The 24,581-nt window shown below is 42.8% G+C and overlaps 1 protein-coding gene across 1 annotated transcript; it reads left to right on the forward strand.

The window, feature by feature from the left end:
• Nucleotides 1–21,985: 21,985 nt before the first annotated feature.
• LOC127056801 (uncharacterized) lies at nucleotides 21,986–24,338 on the forward strand. Its single transcript, XM_050965097.1, has 2 exons — nucleotides 21,986–22,771; nucleotides 23,706–24,338. Exons 1-2 carry the CDS (start codon nucleotides 22,249–22,251, stop codon nucleotides 24,233–24,235), a joined length of 1,053 nt encoding a protein of 350 aa, XP_050821054.1. The 5' UTR covers nucleotides 21,986–22,248; the 3' UTR covers nucleotides 24,236–24,338.
• Nucleotides 24,339–24,581: the final 243 nt, after the last annotated feature.

Below are 24,581 nucleotides of genomic sequence, written 5' to 3' on the forward strand. Positions count from 1 at the left end.
AGGACGTCTGGTCACCCTAGTTGTAGCTGTGTCAGTTGCAGGAAGAACAACTCTATGCAAGCTTGAAAGCTTGTCTCTCTGCCCAACAGAACTTGGTCCAATAAAAGATATTACCGCATCCACTTTATCTTTCTAAAGGATCACACGGATATATTTCTACTTCGAATGAGCTACCTTTTGAAATCCTGATTTCATTACTTGCCTATCCATGGAGACACTAGAAAAAATTCATACACAAATTTAAAGGCAAGTTTGCACTCAGTTAGAAAATTTGTCCAGCCATGTCATGAAACACTTGGGAGTAAACTCCCTCCTTCTCAGATAGCAGGCATCACTCATTCTTGAGATTAAGTAAAAAGTTTTCATCCTAAATCCCTCTAAAAATCAAAGACTGATGTTCTTAAGACAGATGGGCAAAATTTTGTAAAAAAAAAAAAAAAAAAAAAAAAAAGAAAGAAAGAAAGAAAGAAAGAAAAAACTTTTCTGTTACAAGCAGCAAATTGGGGGAGGGAGAAGAAATCTATTTTTATACCAACTAGAGTTGGTCACGTTTTTCCTCAGAATGATTTTCTGACCAAAAATGCTGTTTTTCCAAATCCATAAGTTTCCATGGAGAATGGAAGGGAGAAGTGCCAGGGCTGCCTGCCTCCCAATCAGCTTCAGGATGGAATGGCATGGAGCCCAGGTGCCCCTGCTTTCTGTCTCCTGGAGTTGTTGCCCAGGCTGTGTGCCCAGGTTCTGTCTCTCCAGTAGCTGTGGAGAAAGGCTTCAGGTCGGGCAGCCAGAAAGCCAAAAAATTATGTTTTAGTTCTCTTAAAATGGAATAATTCTTTAAATTTCTTTCTGTGCAAAATTTCACATTTTTAGCTGTTTATCCAAGTTCAGGGCATTTAAAAAAAATGAAATGTTTCGCAAAAAGGGATTCCCTTTTATTCACTCAGCTCAGATACCAACTTTGCTCCCAGGTTACATTTCAAAGTCTGGCAAACCTTTGCAACGGTTATGTACTGTTTTGGGGAGGTTGAGAAATCCTGATGTTAAGCTCTGAAGTGGTGGTGTCTACATTTTTGAGTTGCAGAAACAGAATTCGCCTCCAAGGGAAGTTAAGCCCTTACTCTAGCCCCATTGATTCAAAATCCAGAGACAGTCATTTTGGGTACTATAAACCTTTTCACATACCTTTTATTCTATTCTTTGTAGGTTCTTATATGGCACCCATCAGTGTAGTATCTGAGGGCTTTCCCGTAGTTCATTAAGTGACATGACTATCATCCTCTTTCCAGGGAGACAAGGGAGTGCAGTGGAATGTCTTGTGCTGGTGTGGTGCTTTTTGTTTGTTTTTTATTATACATGTTGCTGTAAATTTATGTTAGAGAAGGCAAGGTGAAAGAAATGCTCCTTGCACTTGGAGTGGAAGGCGGTGAGGTTTGTGATCATCCTTAGTTCCTGAGGGAGCTCAGACAGGGCCCTAAGATATCTCATTCAAATCTATTTTGCCCGGTACAGTTCTGCTGACATATTAAATATTATTTGTATTTTTCTTTTTGTTCTCTATTAAGGATATTTGAATGAAAACAGGATTCTTTGTTTAACTGCTCATCAGCTCCTGCAGCTCATTCCTCACCTGAAATCATAATCGTCTCTTTGTGATGATATACTTGTTGCTCTGAAAAGACTTAAGATGTCACAAAAATAAGATTTATGACTTCAAGGGTAGCTAAAACAGTAGGAACAGATGAATATTTGAGAAACCAATTTTCCCTCCATTCAAATACCTTAAAAACAAAGATAAAAACTGAATCAACAGAGTAGGCCTGTTGATAAATTGTTATTTCCAACATTTTCTACAAGACATCAGCAGCTCTTTTAAAGAGTTTAGATGTCAATTTATTCACCAGTTAAAATGCAATTTAATATATTTTTGCAGCAGACCTTCAGATTGAATCTAATTAGGTTTGATTGGTTTAGAAAGTGAGAAAAAATATAACTATGAACCAATGAGTGTTTGTTTTCAAATTAACTATGTCAGCCTTTTCATACACATCTGAAACAAAAGCATGCATATGGACCCTACAAATCCATGTCCTATGTTACCTTTCATATCACTGGAGTTCAACTGACTCCCATATGAGTGTGCATTATAAGCATTCAGTTAATTTGCTTTTGTCACTTTGTATACATTGTCTCTTAGGTCTGAGTTTTGAAGAAGGATGTTAACTATCATTATAACAATAATTCTTAAATTGTATTCCACTCCCAGTCGACTGTTTCCCTAAAATGTGCAATGTTAGATTTCCCTAACTTGTCAGTATTTCTGAATGTCTTCCACTTTGCAGTATATTCAAAGATAAACAGCAGCTCAGTTGCGTGCCTCCATGGAACTTTGAGCTAAAACCTATTTTCATTGTCATATAAACAGACAGTCCCTAGAAGGCTGTAAAACTGTGTTTCCTGCCAGCTTGTTTTCCACTTTTCAAGTTTTCCACTTCCTCTATTTTTTCTTCTCAGACTCTAGCTATATGTATTGTGCTTGAGTCATGGAAACTCTTCATGAGATTCTACAATAGCAAACACATTCCCATTATCTTTCTACTCATACATACTGTATACGGCCATTGTTTAACTAGAAAAATAAATTTATCAGGGTATATATTCTCATCAAAATTTATTGAAGTAATCTGTTTTCTGTTAGGACATGTTTATTTTTCCAAAATACGGTTGAAATCAAATTCTGAGCAACACTTTTTTCATCTATATATTCTGAACTGGTTTTTAATCCAAAATGATCAATATAAATATGTTAGAAGTGATTTTGTACTACTTTTGCATCATAGGCTATTAGTCTTCTTAAAGTAACCACAATAAAGATAATTAGAACAAAAAATTGAATTTGTTTTATCAACTACAGCAATATATATTTTGGATAGTTAAGTCTCTAAGAGAAGCCAATTGTTTTTTCTGTTTTTGATTATAGAAGGAATTATATTAGTAATATTTTTACAAACATTAATAGTAGTAATAAAACACTTTATTTTTATGTTAACTACTCAGAGAAGAATTTATAGGTAAGAATACAGTTATTACTGAGTTAATAGGAAGCATCTGCAAGTTATTATACTGAAACATACAGTATAGTTAAATACCGTAAGTTAGTTGTCATCTATCAGTAGGAAGAAATAAGTTGAAATGGTTATTGAGACAGATACAAATGTGATCTCAGTTAGAGTATTTGGATGACCTACTTTTTAGGTGGTTGGAACAGATCTGACTATCATCAAAATCTTAATATCTGCCTCTGTCTCCATACTTAATAACTTGGGAATGCTTCTCCCCTATCTATATCCTGACCCCACAAAAACAAGCACCCCATTCAAATCCTCCACTCACTTGCAAATGGCTCATGGAAGGTAAGGCCCAGTAATATTTCAGTCCTCCCTTCTTCAGAGACAACCAGGTGAGCCACTTCTCTTTTCGTAAATCAACACAGACCTGTCTTCCTAAATCTCCCCAGTAATTTATAAGGGAGGGGAGATTCTGAGCAATGGTCTCCCCGCTTACCTAACCTGCACGGGGAACTGGTGGATAAATTCTCCAGTCTACTAGATCTCAGTGTCAGGAAGTTTTTCCTAAGACTGGCCTTGGAGCAAAACTATTAAGCGACCTGGAGGGATAGTTAGCATTATGTTCACTACATTCTTAAGTATAGCAAAGAGTTAAAAAAATAGGAGGAAAATGGTATACTGAGAGAAAATAACTTATCCAAATCTTGTATTTTATATTCTTACCATATATATTTCTCAATTTTATGAGCTTCAAGTTTTGCTTTATATTCCCTTGTGTGCTTCAGTCCATAAAGAGCCCTCAATTTCTAATCTATACACAATCTCTTATTCAGGTTTTCAATAAATATTTCTGTGATATGAAATCATTTTTAAAACCTCATTATTAACTAACCAAGCAAAAGCAACACCTTTAATATGGCTTGTTTGTATTCAAAATTGGTGGTCATTAAAAGACCATTTTAAGCAATGTAGTTAGCAATATGGGTAGTTGATATAGGCAGTGTAAAAAGTAATCAGGCATACCATCATAAGCTGGCACCATGGCCTCTTTCCTCCTTGCATTATTATAACTACTACTAAACAGGTATATTATACTCTACAAAGCTTAGAGTGAGTTTTGAAGATGGATTACAGGAAAAAGAGTTAAGATGTTTGGAACATAGAACAGATGTTATTCCAGCTGGAGCAGCATGAGAAAATGCACAAAAGGGGAGAATGGAATGAGAAAACAAAAGCAGCCAGGGCCGGCATGTAGGGCTCTTCAGAGGCAATTCGATGGTAGATGGACATAGACAAATCAGAGGATTAAGCCAAAAGAAATCTGATGAGGCTCAACAAGGCCAAGTGCAGAGTCCTGCACTTGGGACGGAAGAATCCCATTTACTGCTACAGACTAGGAACCGAATGGCTAGGCAGCAGTTCTGCAGAAAAGGACCTAAGGGTTACAGCGGATGAGAAGCTGGATATGAGTCAATACTGTGCCCTTGTTGCCAAGAAGGCTAATGGCATAAGTAGGGGCATTGCCAGCAGATCAAGGGATGTGATCATTCCCCTCTATTTGGCATTGGTGAGGTCTCACCTGGAGTAATGTGTCCAGTTTTGGGCCCCACACTACAAGAAGGATATGGAAAAATTGGAGAGTCCAGCAGAGGGCAACAAAAATGATTAGAGGGCTGGAGGACATGACTTATGAGGAGAGGCTGAGGGAACTGGGATTGTTTAGTCTGTAGAAGAGAAGAATGAGGGGGGGATTTGATAGCTGCTTTCAACTACCTGAAAGGGGGGTCCAAAGAGGATGGATCTAGACTGTTCTTAGTGGTACCAGATGACAGAACAAGGAGTAATGGTCTCAAGTTGCAGTGGGGGAAGTTAAGGTTGGACATTAGGAAAAGCTTTTTCAGTAGGAGGGTGGTGAAGCCATGGAATCTCCTTCCCTAGAGGTTTTTAAGGTCAGGCTTGATGAAGCCCTGTCTGGGATGATTTGGTTGGGGATTGGTCCTGCTTTGAGCAGGGTGTTGGACTAGATGACCTCCTGAGGTCCCTTCCAAACCTTGCACCAGCTGTGCCTAAAGCTAGCTTGAAATCTGGTCTGTTCAGACAGTAAGACAGTCTAATAATTTGCAGCATAAATAATTTTTAAACTAATTTACATGGGGCACTTAATATTCTGAAATAATGCTGCCTGCTATGCTGGTGGAAATATAGTTAACAAAAATCAATTCAGTATTTCAATTGTTATTTGTTTTGATACACAAGAAATGAGCTGAAGTTAATGTATTTGGAACACTATATTGATTCAGACAATGTGAGTTGTGTGGAAGGCTTGATTATGATAGTGTACTTGAATTATGACTGCATCAGCATTTTCATAAGTTTATAACATGCAACTTGATATAGCCTTAGTCTCAGCACAAAAGCAATTAAAAAACCCCACACTCCTAAAATGTTTGTGCATCAGTAAAAACAAGGCATAACAAATGAAATATTTTAAATGATAAAATTACCCAAAAAATCACAATTGCTTTAGCTTAATTAATGGTTTTATTTAGACCATTGAGCCAGCATTAAATAATTGTTTTAAGGGGTGGATGGAAATGTAACACTTTTTATAAACAAGCAGTTACTACTTTTAGTGTGTTGTATTCTAAATGCAGCGGGATTCCTCCACCAACACTAGATATACATATCTATAATGCAGACATATCTTCTTAGCAAGAATTGCTTATTCAAATTTGTGTCTCCCCAACATTATCCATTGGTCGTATATTGTTGCATATACTAGTCTGTATGTATTCTATGGATCAATGTTTTTATATAGCATTACACACTAGCCTTATAGTACCAGTTTAGATCCTTCTTTTCCACCTTGTTTCATTTAAGATTACTTTTTTTCCCCTCCCCACTACTTTTGTATTTACAACGATAACGTTGAGCTTACACCTATGGTGTTACACCATAGTGATTCCTAAGGAAAATTAATTCTAATTCATGCAAACCCCATCAATGCTCTTACAGTTTTCTAGCCTTATAATTCCACCTTCACTGTAGGAAATGGGGGTATAGCTTTTTATGTTTAAATATGGATTCAATGTGATTCAGCCTGCAGGGCAGGAAACCTCCTGTAGGATTCATTTCAGTTTTAAAACTTCACCAAACTGTAATTTCCATCAAAAAACGATTCTGATATACAATTTTCAATCAGTATAAGCAGTAACTAGCTATGAAGGAAACTGTGTAAACGGTGTCATACAGTACTGTGCTAGAGATACTACTGTCTCCAAAATTCCTACAGAGCCAAATTTTACAACTGTTTAATATTTTTGTACTTCCAGACCTGAATTGAATTAAGGTCTTACTCATTTTTCATAAAAGCTAAAAATCACACATTTTAAAAATTACACTCACACTTCTGCTTTTTCCACCTACTTTCTTCTACTGCTGTCCAAAACAATAAGTCTGCAATATTTATTTTTTATATTTTAATCTGTCAAATCTTATTTAATGAAATGCATTTTTTTCTTTTTGATTAACTGAAAATGTAAAAAAAAATAAAAACCAATCATTTTCAGGTTAACCCAAAGCAAAATGTTCTCCAATTTTTCAGAATTACCAATGAAATGAAAAAAAAACATTACTCACTTTCTCATAACTGTTGTTCTATGAGGTGTGTTGTTCGTGCCCATTCCAACGAGGTGTGTGTGCGCCGTGTGCCCATCAACCAGAAGATTTTTCCCTTAGCAGCATCCATAGGGTCGGCCTGGGTGCCCCCTGGAGTGGTGCCTTCATGGTGCCCAATATAGGACCCTGCCGACCCTCCAGCCGCTTCTTCTTGCCAGCTATTCTGACAGAGGGGTAGGAGGATGGGTATTGGAATGGACATGAACAACACATCTTGAAGAACAACAGTTAAGAGAAAGCGAGTAACCATTTTTTCTTCTTCAAATGATTGTTCATGTCCATTCCAACCAGGTGACTCACAAGCCAAAGCTTAGGAGGTGGAGTCAGGGTCATGCACTGATTGGAGCACCGTGTGTCCAAAGGTCGCATCGTCTCTGGCCTGTTGTGTAATTGCATAGTGCGGCGTGAATGTATATATTAAGGACCATGTGGATGCCCTGTAGATTTCCTGGGTGGGGACTTGAACCAAGAATGCTGCCAAGGAGGCCTGAGCCCTGGTAGAGTGGGTGGTCATCAGCAGGGTGGGTACCCTCGCCAGGCCACAACATTCCCGAATGCAGGATGTGATCCATGGCAAGATGTGTTGAGAAGAGACAGGGAGGCCTTTCATTCTGTCCACCAGGGCCACAAAGAGTTGGATGGACTTCTGGAACGACTTGGTCTTCTCTATGTAGAAGGCTAGGGCCCTACATACGTTCAGTGAATGCAGGCTGCACTCCCTATCAGAGGAGTGTGGCTTGGAATAAAATGCTGTGAGTAAGATGTCCTGGCTCATGTGAAACTGGGAGACAACCTTAGGGAGAAAAGCTGGGTGAGGTTTGAATTGGACTTTGTTCTTATGAAAAACTGTGTAAGGTGGCTAGGACATGAGGGCCCTGAGCTCCGATACTTGTCTAGCTGAGGTAATTGCCATGAGGAATGCGACTTTTTATGAGAGATAGAGCAGGGAACAGGTTGCCAGTGATTCAAATGGAGGGCCCGTAAGGCTGGAAAGGACTAGATTAAGGTCCCAGGCTGGGACAGACTGACGCATCTGGGGGAAGAGCCTGTCTAGGCCCTTGAGGAAATGACTGACTAGAGGGTTTGCAAAAACTGAGGAGCCGTATATGCCTGGATGGAAGGCAGAGTTGGTGGCTAAGTGTACCCTTATTGATGACAGGGATGGGTCTTGTTTTTGGTGAAGGAGGTAGTCCAGTCTGAATGGTATGGGGATGAGCAACGGTAACTGACTCCGCTGCTCCACCCAGAAGGAGAACCTCTTCCACTTGGCAAGGTACATTGCCCCGGTGGAGGGCTTTCTACTACCAAGAAAGACATGTCTGACTTGATTCGAACATGACAGCTCTGCGGTGTTTAGCAATGGAGCATCCAGGCCGTGAGGTGGAGTGACTCTAGATTCGGGTGCATGAGTCGGCCATGGTCCTGTGTGATCAGATCTGGAATCAGTGGTAAAGTAAGCAGTGCCGCTACAGACATTCCCAGGAGCGACATGAACCAGTGCTGGCGCTATCAGTATAATTTGGGCCTGGTCCCTGCAGATCTTGAGAAGCACTCTGTGGACTAGTGGAATTGGTGGAAAAGCATAGAGCCCCCCCACGGGAGGAGGAAGGCATCCGCGGTGGACCCCGGACTGTGACTCATGAGGGAGCAGAACAGCTGATATTTTCTGTTGCTGCGAGTGGCGAACAGGTCTATCTGGGGAGAACCCCACAGATGGAAGATTGAGCTCGCCACATCTAGCCAGAGGGACCACTTGTGGCCATGGAAGGTCCGGCAGAGACTGTCCGCCAGCCCGTTCTGCACTCCTGAGAGGTATGATGCCCGCAGGTGGATTGAGTGCTCAACATAGAAGTCCCACAGCATGAGGGCTTCCCAGCATAGGGGAGAGGAGCATGCACCCCCTCCATTGTTTATATAGAACATCGCCGAGGTGTTGTCCGTGGGGGAAGGGATAGCTCAGTAGTTTGAGCATTGGCCTGCTAAACCCAGGGTTGTGAGTTCAATTCTTGAGGGGTCATTTAGAGATTTGGGGATTTAGTTGGGGATTGGTCCTGCTTTGAGCAGGGGGTGGGACTAGATGACCTCCTGAGGTGCCTTCCAACACTGATATGCACCTGCCTGATATGTGGGTTTTGAAAGCGTGGCATGCCAGTCGTACGGTTCTCAGCTCTCTGACATTGATGTGCAGAGCGAGGTCCACTGGAGGCCTTGAGTCCTGAGGTCCCCTAGATGAGCTCCCCCGCCCTGATCTTAGGCATCTGTCACCAATGAGAGAGAGGGCCGAGGGCTGGCAAAGAGCACTCGTGGGTCGAGCCACCACAGAAGGGAGTCCAACACTGGGTGGGGCAGGGTTATGATGCTATCCAAAATGTCTCAGACTGGCTGATACGCCAGCCAAGACTGGAGTGGGTGCAGTCTGAGCCTGGAGTGCTATACCACGTAGGTGCATGCAGCCATGTGTCCCAGCATCTTTAGGCAGTTCCTTGCTGTGGTCGCGGGGAACTGTCTGTGGCCCTGTATGATGTCCCCTAGTGAGCTAAACCTGGCTTCTGGGAGGTATGCCTTGGCCTGAGTTGAGTCTACGACTACGGCTATAAACTCTATCCTCTGCACCGGGGACGGAGTAGATTTGGCCTCGTTTAGGAGGAGACCCAATTCGAGAAAGGTCCTTCTTATGAATTCGACCTGACCCTGTACTTGGGCTTTTGAGCGGCCCTTGATCAGCCAGTCATCGAGGTAAGGAAAAACCTGTATCTGGCGCCTGCACAGGAGCGCTGCAATGACTGCCATGCACTTTGTGAATACACGGGGAGCTGTCGACAGTCTGAATGGAGGACAGCGAACTGTTAGTGGCTGCTGCTCACCACGGATCTGAGGTAGCGTCTGTGATGTGGGACTATTGCAATGTGAAAATACGCATCCTTCAAGTCGAGGGCCGCATACCAGTCTCCCGAATCCAATGAGGGGATAATGGAGGTTAGTGAGATCATGTGGAACTTGAGTTTCTTTACAAACTTGTTGAGCGGCCGTAGGTTCAAGATGGGTCTGAGGACCCCCCTGGCCTTTGGTATTAGGAAATACTGGGTGTAAAACTCCTTTCCCCTTGGCTCCTGAGGAACCTCCTCCACCGCTCGCGCTGAGAGGAGGGACTGCACTTCTTGAATTAGAAGTTGCTCGTGAGAGGGGTCCCTGAAGAGGGATGGGGAAGGGGGTTGGAGGGGTGGAGGAGGCACAGAATTGGATGGAATATCCCCTCTCTACTGTGCAGAACACCCAACGGTCTGAAGAAATTCGGGACCAGGCTTGGCAGAAAGGGGATCGACAGGACGAGAGGTAAGAGAAGGATCCAGAGTCGGTACTGGTGAGTCTTCCTTGACCACACCTTCAAAAGGGTGGTCAACGTCCAGGAGGAGGTTTGGGCTGGCCAGAGTTTTGCCCAGAGGAGGGAAGTTGCCTCCTCCTACCAGTCCTGTTTCGCCTACGCGGAACATCTTGGCGGTTCTGTGGCTGGGAAGGCCAAAGGGCAGGCTGAGGCCTAAAATGCCTGTGCTGGGTAGCTGATGTATGGAGCCCCAATGAGCACAGAGAAGCCCTAGCCTTCAAACTGTGAAGTCTCTTATCTGTTTTTTCAGAGAAAAGGGAGGATCCCTCAAAGGGAAGGTCCTGTATGGTCTGCTGGACTTTGTCGGTCAGACTAGAGACCTGTAGCTAGGAGCCTTGCCTCATCACCACCCGTGGCCAGCGTGCACCAGGCTGCATCCACTGCGTCCAGAGCCGCTTGCGGAGAGGCCTAGGAAACCAAATTTCCCCTCCTCCACAAGTGCGGAGAACTCCACTCGAGAGTCCTGAGGCAGGAGCTATGTGAACTTAGCCATTGCTGAGCAGATGTTATGTCCGTAGCGGCTTATAATGGCCTGCTGGTTGGCTATGTGGAGGTGCAGGTCCCCAGTTGAATAGACTTTTCAGCCAAATAGGTCCAGCTTCTTGGCATCCCTGTTTTTAAGGGTGGAGCCTTGAAACCCCTGGTGCTCTCTCTGAGTGGCCGCATTGACCAAAGAGTCAGGGGGATGGTGCGTATAAAGGTGTTCGTACCCCTTAGATGGTACGAAGTATCAACACTTGGTGTTTTCGGCTGTAGGGGCCAGAGAAGCAGGGGCCTATCACAGAGTTTTTGGAGGTATCAACTTCTGTTTTTATCAATGGCAGAGCAACCCTGGATGGGCCAGAGGGAGCAAGGATGTCCACAACAGGGTTCAAATCCTCCTCCATCTCCTCAGCCTGTATCCCCAGGCTCTGAGTGGCCCGTCTCAATAGCTGCTTGAGAACATGGTTGTCCTTGATAGCCAGGGCTATTGATGTGCCCGCGACCACTTCATCCGGAGAAGACGAAGATGAGAGGATGGGTAGCAGGCCCTGTTCACTACCCTCGGCCCCGTGGGGTCCCTCGGCACACGGTACTCGAGCTGCGGTGCCGGTGCTAATCGGGGATTTGACACAGTGGCTGGTGCCATGGCTGACAAATCTGGCAGTGCTGAGCTCGATGGTGCTGGTGGGGTCAAAGTTAGAGCTCCTGGCGGTGCCGTTGCCTGAGGTGCCAGTGCCGGAGCTGGTTGTGCCAGCAGTACTGCTCCTTTGGATGACAGTGCCGGCGCTGTCTGTGGCATGAAAGATGCAGTCCTGGATCATGGACCATGGACTTGGCCCTGGCTTTGATGGTAAGCCCAGAGTGTCCAGAAGGGCCATTGAACAGACGGCTGCCATTGTTGTTGCCATGGTGCCGGATATGGCTGGTGACTCTGTCAAGACTGGGACCTCCTGCTTCGCGATCTGCTGCAGCAATAAGAGTATGCCTCTGCCTCCGCCTCCGCGGAGGACGACCATGGAGGAGCGGTACCCTGGGTCACTGGTGAGTGGTGCCGTGAAGCCAGGGAACGGTGCGGCCCTTCTGTCTGCGCAGGTGGTGCCTGGGGTGGTGGTGATGGAGATCGGCAGGCATCATGGCAGGCTTGCCCCTGGAGTGGAACGGGCGGAGGGCGCCATCACTGGCGACTTGTTCCTCCTCTGTGGGGAGGTGCATCATGTCTGTGGCTGCCTCGAACACCTCCAGTGTCAATGGTAGCTGTATGTCCCCTTGGTGGTCCGGGAACTGAAGAGGGTTTGGACTCAATTGGACCCTGGCCGGGGCAGAAGTGGACGAGATGCTAGGCAGAAGGAAGAAGGGGGTGGTCTGTCCTGACACACTCATGGATACCATAGACCCCTTAGGTTTTGAGAAGGGTGATCGACCCCTCACTGGCCTCTTCTTCTTTTACCGGCACTGGGGATGGAGAGCGGTGCCGTGCTGAGGTCGACTTTTTATGGCTCGAGCCGTGGCAGTGCCTAGGGACCTTAGGGGCCGTTTTGTGTGCTGTTGATGCTGGAGTGCTGCGCACCAATGAGGATGTGCTCAGTACCGGTTCAGTGGGTCCCAAGTCAGAGTGTGGCCTCAATGCCGCCTCAATCCACAGTTTTAGTCTCTGTTCCCGGTCTCTAAGGGTTCTGGGATGGAAAACCTTACAGATATGGCACTTCTCCTTCTGGAGACTCTCATCAAGGCACCACAAGCAGGAAGAGTGAGGATCACTTTTGGGCATAAACTTGCCACAGGCCTCACAGAGCTTAAACCCTGGAGACTCAGGCATACCAAAGGAGGGGGAACATTGTGTGTGTGTGGGAGCCCCCCAAACCAACTAACTATAACTAGAAGGAACAATTATATACATGATATACTATCAGAACCTGCTAGAACACTTGCTGCAGGAGCGAGCGAAGTTCCAGCTAGCCATCACCGGTGGTAAGAAGGAACTGAGGGGGTGGAGGGTCGGCAGGGCCCTATATTGGGTGCCATGAAGGTGCCACTCCACAGGGCACTCAGGCCAACCCTATGGATGCTGCTAAGGGAAAAAATCTTCCGGCTGGCATGCCTGCGTAGTGCACTCACCTGGTTGGAATGGACATGAACAATCACTTGAAGAAGAAAAACTGTTATTTGAACAGCTCTAGCGAGCAGTTCTTTGAAATTAGTCCAGAATGAAGATAAGTGAAAGGTGTATGAAACCACTAATTTTTTCATCTCCAATTTGTTTCAAGTGTTATTTTCAGCATTTGTGAGTTTTGTTTGAATGAAAATATCACCATTTTCATTAATAAAGACTATTTTAGGTGAAAACTATATTTTGTCTTCTGGGAAAAAGCATGAATGATCATTATTTTTATAAAGTAAAATCATCTCTTTTTGAAAAAAAAAGTCACCATTTTCACACTGGAATGACCTATTTAGAATTTCACAATGATTTTAGGTAATGTTAAAATTTTACTGTAGAGTAATCTACATGAAACATTCACCCCCTGCCCCGCCCCTCAACAATTTTCCTTTCCATCTGTTTTCTCACATTGTGTATTTTTCATACAGGTTTGGAAATGTTTTGCAATAAAGTCAGTCAAAGCCTAAACTCAGCTAATGAATTCTAAGATTCATATTCTTTCACGTTTTGGTGAATTTTAGAAGAACCATCCTTATTTTAATATGTATATTGTAATGGTTGATACTGCTATAGGTCTCTATGAACTAGAAAAAGTGTGTTATCAGTGACAGGAAAACAATGCTAAGATTCATCTTGGAACCTCCAGTACATGTTTACCTGTTTTGTTTTGATTTTTCACATAATTGTTTTACCAGAAAACTCCATAAGCTATTTTCTAGTACAAAAAAATAAGAAAAAATATTTGGGGTCACTTTTTGACAAATATCAGAGGGGTAGCTGTGTTAGTCTGGATCTGTAAAAAGTGACAGACTCCTGTGGCACCTGACAGACTAACAGACTAATAGATGTATTGGAGCATAAGCTTCCGTGGGTCTGACGAAGTGGGTATTCACTCATGAAAGCTTATGCTCCAATATGTCTGTTAATCTATAAGGTGCCAATGGACTCTTTGTTACTTTTTGACAAATGAAGAAACAAAACACAACAGTTTCCTACTACAAATATCCACCACATCTGACCCAAATGATCTCTCTAATTTTCTTAACACCTCCTCATAGTAGCCAAAAATAGTGTATTTATTTTAAAAATCATACTAAAAATTTAAGACTGTGCTATGAGCTATTAGAAAAATTCCTTCTCTTCCATATCTACCAGATTAGCATCCACTATTTTCCCCTATTATTCCCCCTCTCTCTATTGTAGCCTGCTGCTGTTCCTTAAATTTATCCTACTTTATCTACCACCAAATGGTTGCCCTCCGTAGTTCAAAACCACACAGATGCACAAGGCTCACAGGAAGCCACCTCCATCATGCAAGCCCCACAATGTGGCAGCACAGAAAGAGTGGCCACACACAGAGAGGCTTCTGTGTTCTTTGAGTCATGGAAGTTGTCTAAGTGTCAGTCTCAAGTAGATAGTGTATCTTTTTTATTTATCCCCTCCATGCCACCCTTTGTGCTACTTTAACACACACACTGTTCAGTTCCATAGGCTATAGCAGCCCTCACTGGGGTTCTACAGCAGCCCCACGCCCTGTTACTATGTTGGGGGCCTGGATTTAATTCAGTTCAGAGATGCACCTGAATTCTGGATGCTTAATCAAAGCTCAGAATGTTAATCAAAGGAATTAGCAGCGGGGCTTCAGGTTGTAGGGCTACGGAAATATAATTTAAAACAGTGCCATTACGTTTGTGACATTATGTTTTTACTTTATTATTTTGAAAAAGCCTGCTCCTTCTACAGTTAATAGGAGTTTTTACATTGTCTTTTACAGAAGGGCCAGATCCTATTTGTAAATACAGTATCACACATATTAACCTTGAAAAAAAGAGTTTTAAGGGGAAAATTTACCACCTCTACAAAGCACAAGATGTCTTAAATGTTAAAGTATGAGAGGGTAGCTATGTTAGTCTGGATCTGTAAAAAGCAACAAAGAGTCCTGTGGCACCTTATAGACTAACGGATGTATTGGAGCATAAGTTTTTGTGGGTGAATACCCACTTCATGTGTCTGACGAAGTGGGTATTCACCCACAAAAGCTTATGCTCCAATACATCTCTTAGTCTATAAGGTGCCACAGGACTCTTCGTTGCTTTTTAAATGTTAAAGTGTTTATTAAAGATACAGAAAGTTTATTTTACTAAAGAAAGAAGGTAAAGGAAGTTAAGCAATTTTTTTTTGTGAAAGTTAATGTTCTTGGGGTCCAGGGAAGACAAAGCACAGACTTGATATAGGCAAGACGGACAGCTGAATTAAATGGCCATACTGCTTGTTATGCCAAGAACAATCTTTATCCTCTTGCCATTCAAAGACTTCTGAGATACAATTTTTTGAAAAACCTTTCCAAAATATCCCCCAAGAAAAGATATTTATAAAATTCTCATTTCACTAACTCAGACATGTAACTGTTGGTTCTGAGAGCAGTGGAGATGTTGTCACCCCCTTCCCTCCCTTTGGGTGGGAGAACTCTGGCTCTCCAGTCCCTTCTGGTGTAGGCAGGCTGTCCCTCTGGCAGTGTCCTAGTCTGGGGATCAGAGATGATTCCAAGATGGGTTTTGGTGAATAACTGCCCAACCAATAAATATCAACCAGGTGTAGAAGTAGTGAACCTGGAAATTGGTAAGTATATTATCACCTTAGGGGGTGCAGAGATTTCCCATTCAAGAATTATTTATACCTCTCTAGAACTGTTTAGAACGGATGGAGTACATTTATCTGACATGGAGTCAGAAATTTTCTTGGAGGACCTCAGGCAATGGGTGGATTCCTTTCTAGGTGCCCAGAAAGGTGAGGGGATAGACATCCAGGCTGATTACCTCAGAGGATGACAGCAGATTCTAGTCTGTTGGGTGTATTAAGAATGAGCTGCTTGGGCGTGGGATGCAAACAACATTGCATGAGACAACATAGTGCATGCCTTGTGGACTGTGGGGCTCCACTTATTTCCTCTCTCCTACCTTGGGTGAGGATGAGGAGAATGACTTGGGACTATGACTTCCTGCCAGAGTCCCTGGGAAGGACCAGGAATGTAGGAAGGGGTATTGTTTTTATACTCATTGTCAGGTTTGTAGAATCCACAACCATTGGTGCCCAGTTAAATTCTGCAGTGGAAGGGCCTTGCCAGGTAGCTTAGTGAGTGGTTCATCATTGCTTTATAACTTAATAAATTTGCATTCTCCACATGTAACCATATTGCAGTAGAAGCTGATTGCTGAAATAAATAATGTATGTGCATGTGTGGAGGTAAGGTCAATAAGAGACTAGCTATCATAAAGAGGATAAAAAAAGTGAAGAGCTGCAAAAGTTAGCAAAATGATACTGTGGACATTCTGGAGGTAACTATATAAAGCAACTGAGAAACTGCAGTTTTTAACAGAAAGGTTATGGCTTGTTCCCCCCCCCCACCTTTTATTTTTTTTTAAACGGAAAGGGAGAAGAAAAAGAGCTACAGTATCTTAAAAGGATTTAGCTCATTCTAATTTTATGAGGCAATTAATGGGAAGAATTACCCAGAAATTCAGACATATTTCTATGCCAAGTTCATAGCAGTTATACAGATTCTGCAACGCCTATTCTAAAGCATGCTGTAAAGAAATCAACACTATTAAATATTCCTTCTGATTAATATTATTTCCATATTTTGTTGCACTGTCTGACACCTGCCATAAACCTTGCAAACTTTATGCAGGAAAGTGTCACAGCTATTGGGGTGTCATGTTTTACCATCAGTACATTTCAGATACACCAATTTTTAATCTGATAAAGTAATGTATGTTTGAACCAATTTAATGTGCAATAATAACACACTTCTGATGTTTTTGCTGCCATTTTGATTTACTACAATTTTGCTTATGCCAAGATGATCAGATGGCCTGTTTAATCCATCTTGAACTGCATTTTAAAATAATTTCACACTGGTGCAGCTGGCCAGAGCAGCTTCAGCTCCAATTGACTCATGACAATTCTGCAACTAAGAACCAGCTCTTTTCTTTGACTTTAATGGGAGTTGGACGGGCTCTAATCCCTTTATTTATAGTGAAAAGTCTGGCTTTATTCTCCTCTAAGACACTTCCCACTGAGCAACAAAGTCTATTTCTTGTAGTTGCAGCCAGTACATGCTTGTTATATTTCTCAGTCACGCCTATTGCTATATCAGAGTGGGTGCTTGCATGTGAGAGAGAATTGTATTATTTCTAGTTAAATGAATGAAAACAGTACTCTGATCACATAAGGAATTACCAGCAATCAGACTTCAGAGGATTCCTTAATAAAACTGCAAAGATATTATATCAATTACAGTGTGAATGAAGTACATTTGGCAGTGGCTCTGAGTGATCTTTTTTTCTGCAGCTATCTGAAGCCTGGGATTCTTCCTCTATCATACAGAAAAATGCCTGTAATATATCCACCAAAACCTTATCTTCAAGGATATGAACCTCATCTATAACCCTTTCATTCTAATTTAAAGTGGGTTCCTGCATAAAGGGCTTTATCCTTCCCTCCTGATTCCTTTAAACTTGTAAAGTTCCTTTTTCAATTTGTTATTGAAACTGAATAGCCTAAAGGTGTGTGAAATAATGAACAATAGCTACAGACAATCTACCTCCAGGCTTTCCACCAAGGTGACATTGGGAGAGTAAAGTGTAAGGATTTCTCTTTCTCACTAAGCTCTAATGTATGTGAAACACATTTTGATACATTAATAAAGACTTTATTTCATAATCAAATTTATATTTGATCATAAAGTAACTGGAGTCAACCAGTTCCAGAAGGAAAAGGAAGACTATTAAAACACACTGAGCAGGAAAAACACATTATCAAATGAAAAAGGAAACAGTAATCTAAAATAATCTTAAATGAAACCATTTCACGTTTTATGCTGCACTTTTCATTGTACAGTAGACACAGCATTCAATGCCATTAACTGACCTGGCTCGTTATTCTGAGGCACATACCATGACTGTCTCACAATTTCCCAATTTAATTAAATGGGAAACAGCTTTCTGAGTCACATCTCAGGAAGTAAAGAACTTTTGCTCTCTCTTGCACACACTTATTTCTTAAACAATCGACCCTGAAGTGGAATCAGAAATGCTTTCTCTGTTTAATAGCCTTTTATCTTTTCTCTCACCAACTCCTCTGTCTCAGTGCTAGCCTTCCAAAAGTTCTCCCTCAGCGGTCAACATTCTATTTAGCTTTCTAGATCAACTTGGAACATTTTATTGTTGAAAGATCAAATATTCAGATTTATCTTGTACTTATCTAGACTGGGGATTAAGATGCTTATTGAAACAGACATTTTGCAAGACAATTAAATTGCTAAATTAACTACAGAGTTCCATATTCAGTCAGCAAAAGGCAGTATTAGAGAGACATGACGGTGCAGAAGAACGTTTGAAAATTTTCCATATTACCAGTCAAAATGCTGCTGCCATTAGTGTGCTGTTATACCCTATATTTTTCCAAGAAATATGGTTATGATATGAATATGGCATAACTAAGATATACTTTATGCAAAATGGCTCATGTAAGATATCATTGGAAAGGTTATGATTTACTGAATGTGATTATCCATTTTGTATGTATGTATCATTTCTGTATCTGAAGTTAGGAATATTGACTATGTAACAATTACAACTGTGTGCGTACTTGGGGAAACGTCCACCAGACAGTTAGCAATCAGCCTTAATGGGCCATTAGAAAAAGACAATGAGTCTTTGGAGATGTGAATCTCCCATCTGCCTGGAGTTCCTTCCGGTGGACATTGCAAATAAACCTGGTTTCATAGTTGCTTTGACACCGCAAGGTCAGGTGATAATATCACCTGATACAAAATACCACCTTGGACATTGTTGGTACTTTTCCTCTGTAGGGGGATGGGGATCAAACAAAGGTTCCCTGCCTTAAGTAAACCCTTTTTAAGTCTGGGGAGGGGATTAATCTGGACTCTCCTCTATTGCCTACCCAAAAAGAAAGACTACTGAAAGTACCTGAAGGGACAAAGGAACTAACCTGAGGGGAAAGACAGAGGTGAGTCCAGACTGAGACAGGGGTCCAGCCTATACAAAGAAATAACTGGAACTCCAAACTACAGAAATTCTGCAACTTTCCTAAAATAACATTTAGGATGAGAAATTACTTCTTGAAACCAGTTTATTTAAGATCTTAAACTTAGTATCCATGTTTTGTTTAATTTGCTCAGTAATTTGCTTTGTTCTGTTTGCTATCCATTATAATCACTTAAAATCTGCCTTTTATAGTTAATAAATTTGTTTTGTTTATTATTAAACTCAGTTTGTGTAATTTCTAATGGGGGAAAGAAGTTGTGGATCTCTCTTTTCACATTGAGGGAGAGGGTGAATTTTTTATGAGCTTGAGCTGTGCAGATATTTCTATACTATGCAAGACAATATATCTTTGGGTTTGCACTTCAAGGGAGATGGGCACCTGAGTGCTGGGGCAAGTCCCTTAAGCCGAGTCTTCCCAAAACTGATCTCAGTGCCTGTGTCTTTCTGCAGCTGGGTGTGGACCTGCCTGTGTGTGTACTAGAAGAGGCTTAAGAGCCTGGTTCAATAAGACAGGGTAAAGGGAGCCCAGGCTGGTGGAACAGGTAGTCTCAGTAGTATCCCAGTACATCAGGTGGCACCTTAAAGGTGGGCAACCCATCAAATTAGTACTACCAAAGGGTAATCATGCAAACAACTGCATCAAGATTGTTGCTTATGTGAACACTCCTTCCACACATAGAGACGTTAATTTGATTGCAAAGGGACATTCATCTAGATAAACATTTTCAGGACTGAGACCAAGTAAAGTAAGTATTTGCAATTAAGGCTTTTTGCACACCCAAATCCTAAAAACTGTGTGCACATATTTTGCATGTATAATTTCTATTACTGTATGTGCAGTTTCTGTAATTGGGCACACATTTGTTTTCATGTGATTCTGAAGATTTGACACATAATTCAGTTATTTATGATACATGCTGTCAATTTCTCCATTAAGACAGTTAATATTAATCACTAGCACAAAAACTATTGTCAGTCATACATACCCTTGGTAGATCAGATTGCCATTTATGTAGTGGAGAAATGGGGTGGTCTGTGCCTGTGAAAGTAAGGGGACAAACTGACAGCACTGAAAACTGAAATCCCCTTTCCTTATGTCAGAAAAATTAGGTTATATAATTAGGGCCATATAACTGTGCATCAGTTTGGCTATTATTTGTATTACAATATCACCTATGGGCCAGATGAGAATGGGGCCTCGTCTTATTCACTGCACCAAGATAGTACTTCAGGAGAGGGACTTTTAGTCTAAACAGAAAACACAGATAAAGGGTGGGGGAGCAAATTGTGTGTACTGTAAAGTACTGGGAACATTATCAATGTAAAAATAATTTAGTATTAATACCACCATTATGCAGTAAAATTGGTTCAATATGACTTATGAATCAGGTAACCTGTTGGTCCACCAACACCATTGTTTTAACTTGGGGTCTTCTCTTCCCCTACTGAGGCATCCCAAATACAGTTTGAGAGATCTAATGAGATCACAGGGAAAGGTGGGATTACTGGAAAGGAAGGAAGGAATTTAATATATTTCAAACAATGGAGTGACAAAAATGAATAAAGAGGATAGCACTTCTCCAGAAACTTCGAGATAATAGGCATTTCTTCCCACTTAGATATGTAGTAAGATAGAAGAGAAAAGCCTTCAGGAAATGACTGATTTAGTATTTAAGTCTGTCCAATTTGTCTTGAATGCTATTTGCAGTAATTGTTTAAGTTGATATATCAACATTTTGTAGATAGTTCAACAGTTGATGAATGAAAAATTATAATTTGAGCATATCAATTAGTCATCCTAGATGGAAACTGAAAAACTGGGATGGTATTCTTTAACAATGAATCCAGCTTGGATATTTTTTCCCTATGCATATAAAATGCCTGCAAGAGATACTCTTGTCAAGAGCGATATTATCTACATTTAACAGAGGATCATAGTATAAAATACCTGACCATTCAAGGAAAGAAATACAGCACGTACTATAGAATAAGATAAGATATTAATCACTTACTATGTTTCAAGTGACTAAAGCTGAGAGAAGCAGATGAATCATGGAAATTTAACAGTTAGAATTCATTTAAAAATCAAATACAATGAATCACTGTGACAGCAGCATGGAACTTTGGGAGGATTTGGGCAGAGTAGCAGTGGAGTGGTAAGTTGGTCTTAGCATAAGAGGCCTCTTTCGCTCCTTCCCTGTCTTCATGAAACAATAATGAAATGTGGGTAGGTACGTGGAGCATCACAGAAATTTATAAATATTAGGAAACATTGTGTCTTCCTTGTTCTGCCTGAGTGATAGTAGTAGTTCTAGTTTTATTTACTTCTCTACTTTTCCTCGCTTACTGTTTTGCTACTGTCTCACAGGAGGATGCAGTGGAAATTCTGTTTTATTTAAAGCAGTTTAATTACTTTCAGTTGTTATAAAGCAGTGGTTTTGGCTTTTCAGTTACAAATGTCTTGCTTTCCATTGCTCTTTGCTGTCTAATCTGTCCCTCCATCTGTTTTGTCTGCTTAAAGTAAAATATACACGAGAAAATAGATTATTTTAGTCAATTCAATTGAATAGTCATGAAATAATGTGTTGGTTGATACAATTATGGTATGAGACTTTTAGGGCTTGCTATTTGTTACGCACACTTGCAAACAGCAAAATATTAGGAAATCTTGAACATTAATAGTAGCAAGCCCTGGTGACAATTCATTATTATTAATGGGCCTGATCCAAAGCTTTTTTAAATCAAATTGACCATTGTTTTGTTACTAGCATGTCTATTCAAACTTTATCTCCACTAAGTTTTCAGTGGAGTGTGGGGTTTTGAATGAATACTATATTTGCAAATAGTGAACAATAGAGATACATTTAAGTATAGAATTTGTTAAAACAATTTTGTTGAAGATTTGACCATTTCACTCGAAGATTCCACTGTATACTTAGTCTAGGAACTCTTCCATAGTATCACCTGAAGCAAAATGAACATACTGCCCTTATCAAGGTAAATGAAAAAGAGAAAGAGAAAGCTCTTCAGTTCTCTGAGGCCATGGTTACACTGGAGAGTTGCAGCGCTGGTGAGGGGGTTACAGCGCTGAAACTTAGGATGTGGCCACACTTGCAAAGCACGGCCAACCAGGGAGTTGCAGCGCTGGCTGTACACCCGGTCGTGCCTCGGGTGTAGCGATTCCAGCGCTGGTGATCCAGCGCTGGTCAGCAAGTGTGGACCCCACCAGCGCTTTTATTGACCTCCGGGGTATAAGGAGGTATCCCAGCATACCTTTTAAGCCTCTCTGGTAATCCTGCACACTCCACTGCCCTGGGCTTAGCTGACCCCACCTTTAAATGCCCCAGGAATTTTAAAAATCCCCTTCCTGTTTGCTCAGCCAGGTGTGGAGTGCAATCAATCAATCAATCAGCGACCATGCCTCCACGCCCCAGACGAGCCCCAGCATGGAACAGTTCCGAGCTGCAGGACCTCATCAGTGTTTGGGGTGAGGAAGCTGTGCAAGCACAGCTGCGCTCCAGCCGGAGAAATTATGATACCTATGGGCAGATATCACAGTCCTTGCTGATAAGGGGCCATGAACGGGATGCGTTGCAGTGCAGGGTAAAAATTAAGGAGCTGCGCCGTGCTTACTGCAAAGCCCGTGAGGGAAATCGCCGCTCAGGAGCTGCCTCCACGACCTGCCGTTTTTACAAGGAGCTGGATGCCATACTTGGGTGTGACCCCACTGCCAATCCTAGGAGCACGATGGAGAGTTCAGAGCAGGGAGAAGTGGGGGAGGGTGTAGAGGAAGCCGAGAGTGAGGCTACTGGGGTGGAGGGAGACACCCCGGAGTCCCAGGAGGCATGCAGCCAGGAGCTCTTCTCAAGCCAGGAGGAGGCTAGCCAGTCGCAGCAGCGGGAAGTTGCTGGTGAAGAAGAAGCAGAGGAGCGTGCTCAGGGTAAGCAGATTTAATGTTTTGGGAGAGGACGGTTTGGGTTATGGCTGCCTGCCTGCATGCCTAAATGTGGAATAGCCCATTGATTTGCTCTATCACGTCTCTGTAATCTGCCTCGGTAATCTCTTGAAAAGTTGCAGCCAGAGTGTGGGCAATGTGCTTTCGCAAGTTTATAGGGAGAGCCCCCGTGGTCCTTGTCCCGGTCAGGCTAACTCGTCCGATCCACTGTGCAGCGAGGGGTGGGGGGACCATGGCTGCACACAGGCAAGCTGCATAGGGGCCAGGGCGGAATCCACATTGCTGTAGAAGACCCTCCCTCTCTTCCCAGGTAACACGCAGCAGTGATATATCTGGCAGTAGGAAACCCTGTTGAGAATTTAGGGATACTTCAGTGCAGGGCGCCAGGTTCGCGGGCCACCCCCCCGGAAGCAGGTCGCGAGCACCGCGGTGCGTTCCAGTCTCCCCCACCCCCTGCCAGCAGGTCGCGAGCACCGCGGTGCGTTCTGGTCTCCCCCCGCCCCAGCAGGTAGCCAGCACCGCGGTGCGTTCCGGTCTCCCCCACCCCCTGGCAGCAGGTAGCCAGCACCGCGGTGCGTTCCACCCCCCCACCCCAGCAGGCCGGCAGTTCCGCGGACCGCCCCCCCGCCAGCAGCTCGCCAGCTTCATGTTCCCTATTGTCCCCTGTGCAGGCCACCAGCTACCTCCTCTACCCAGTGCAGATAAACCCCAGTGAGCCATCAGTCAGTTCCCCCTCCCAAGTGAAGTCGGGGCAGAAACACTCACCCCATTGCTCGCTATGCCTTCGCTTCCCTGGCCTCTCTGTGTTATGTTAGGTATGTGGGAATGATGCTACAAAAAGTCTACAAACTCCTTCACTGTGTGATAATAAACAATGTAGCCTCTGTGTATTACATGTTTCTATCTATGTTTTTTTTAGTGACCTTGACTAATGCAGTCGGATCACTGGCCTCACGTCGGTTGCAGAACTTGAGAAAAAATCCGCGAAAATCAAAAGAAGAATTGATCAAAGCAGTTATGAATCAATACAACAGAGAAAGTAGGAAGACGCAGGAATGGAGAGAGAAAATGTATGAGTGGAGGCAAACACAAAGCAGGAGAAAGGAATTGGCTACCAAAAAAACCTCGAAGCACATGATAAGCCTCCTGGCTCGCCAAACTGACTCTTTCGAGTCTCTTGTAGCCATGCAGGCAGATCTGTACCGTGGTAACCCACAACCCTCCCAAAGCTCTCTTTCTTGTTCCCCAGTATTTGCACAAAACACCTTTCTCCAGCAGCCAGTTTCTTATTACCCCCAGCTGCCCCCAACACCCGTACGATCACCTACCAGCCCTGATAACTACAATCCTTACCCTGTGCACTCCACCCCCATTACTCTGCAGCATAGTAATCCTGAAGTGCAGCAGGAATTGAACAGCAATCCAAACAGGACATATTCAAACCTCTGAATGTACAGTCCACCACCCTAACCCCCCTGGCCTTTTATGTATTGTACTTTGAATAAAGGATTTTATTGCTTTTACAATACTTTTTATTATTGCAGAAAGTGGTAAATACTGTACCCCAAGGTAGAAATGAGCACAGCAAAGGCACCAAACATTACTGTTGGCTCTCAGCATCAAATTGCTCCCTTAAGGCATCCCTAATCCTTGAAGCCCTTTCCTGGGCCTCTCTAGTAGCCCTGCTCTCTGGCTGTGCAAATTCAGCCTCTAGGTGTCGAACCTCGGATGTCCATTCCTCACTGAATCTTTCACCCTTCCCTTCACAAATATTATGGAGGGTACAGCACGTGGA

The sequence above is a fragment of the Gopherus flavomarginatus genome, chromosome 8 (assembly GCF_025201925.1).
Source record: "Gopherus flavomarginatus isolate rGopFla2 chromosome 8, rGopFla2.mat.asm, whole genome shotgun sequence".
Taxonomy (NCBI): domain Eukaryota; kingdom Metazoa; phylum Chordata; order Testudines; family Testudinidae; genus Gopherus; species Gopherus flavomarginatus.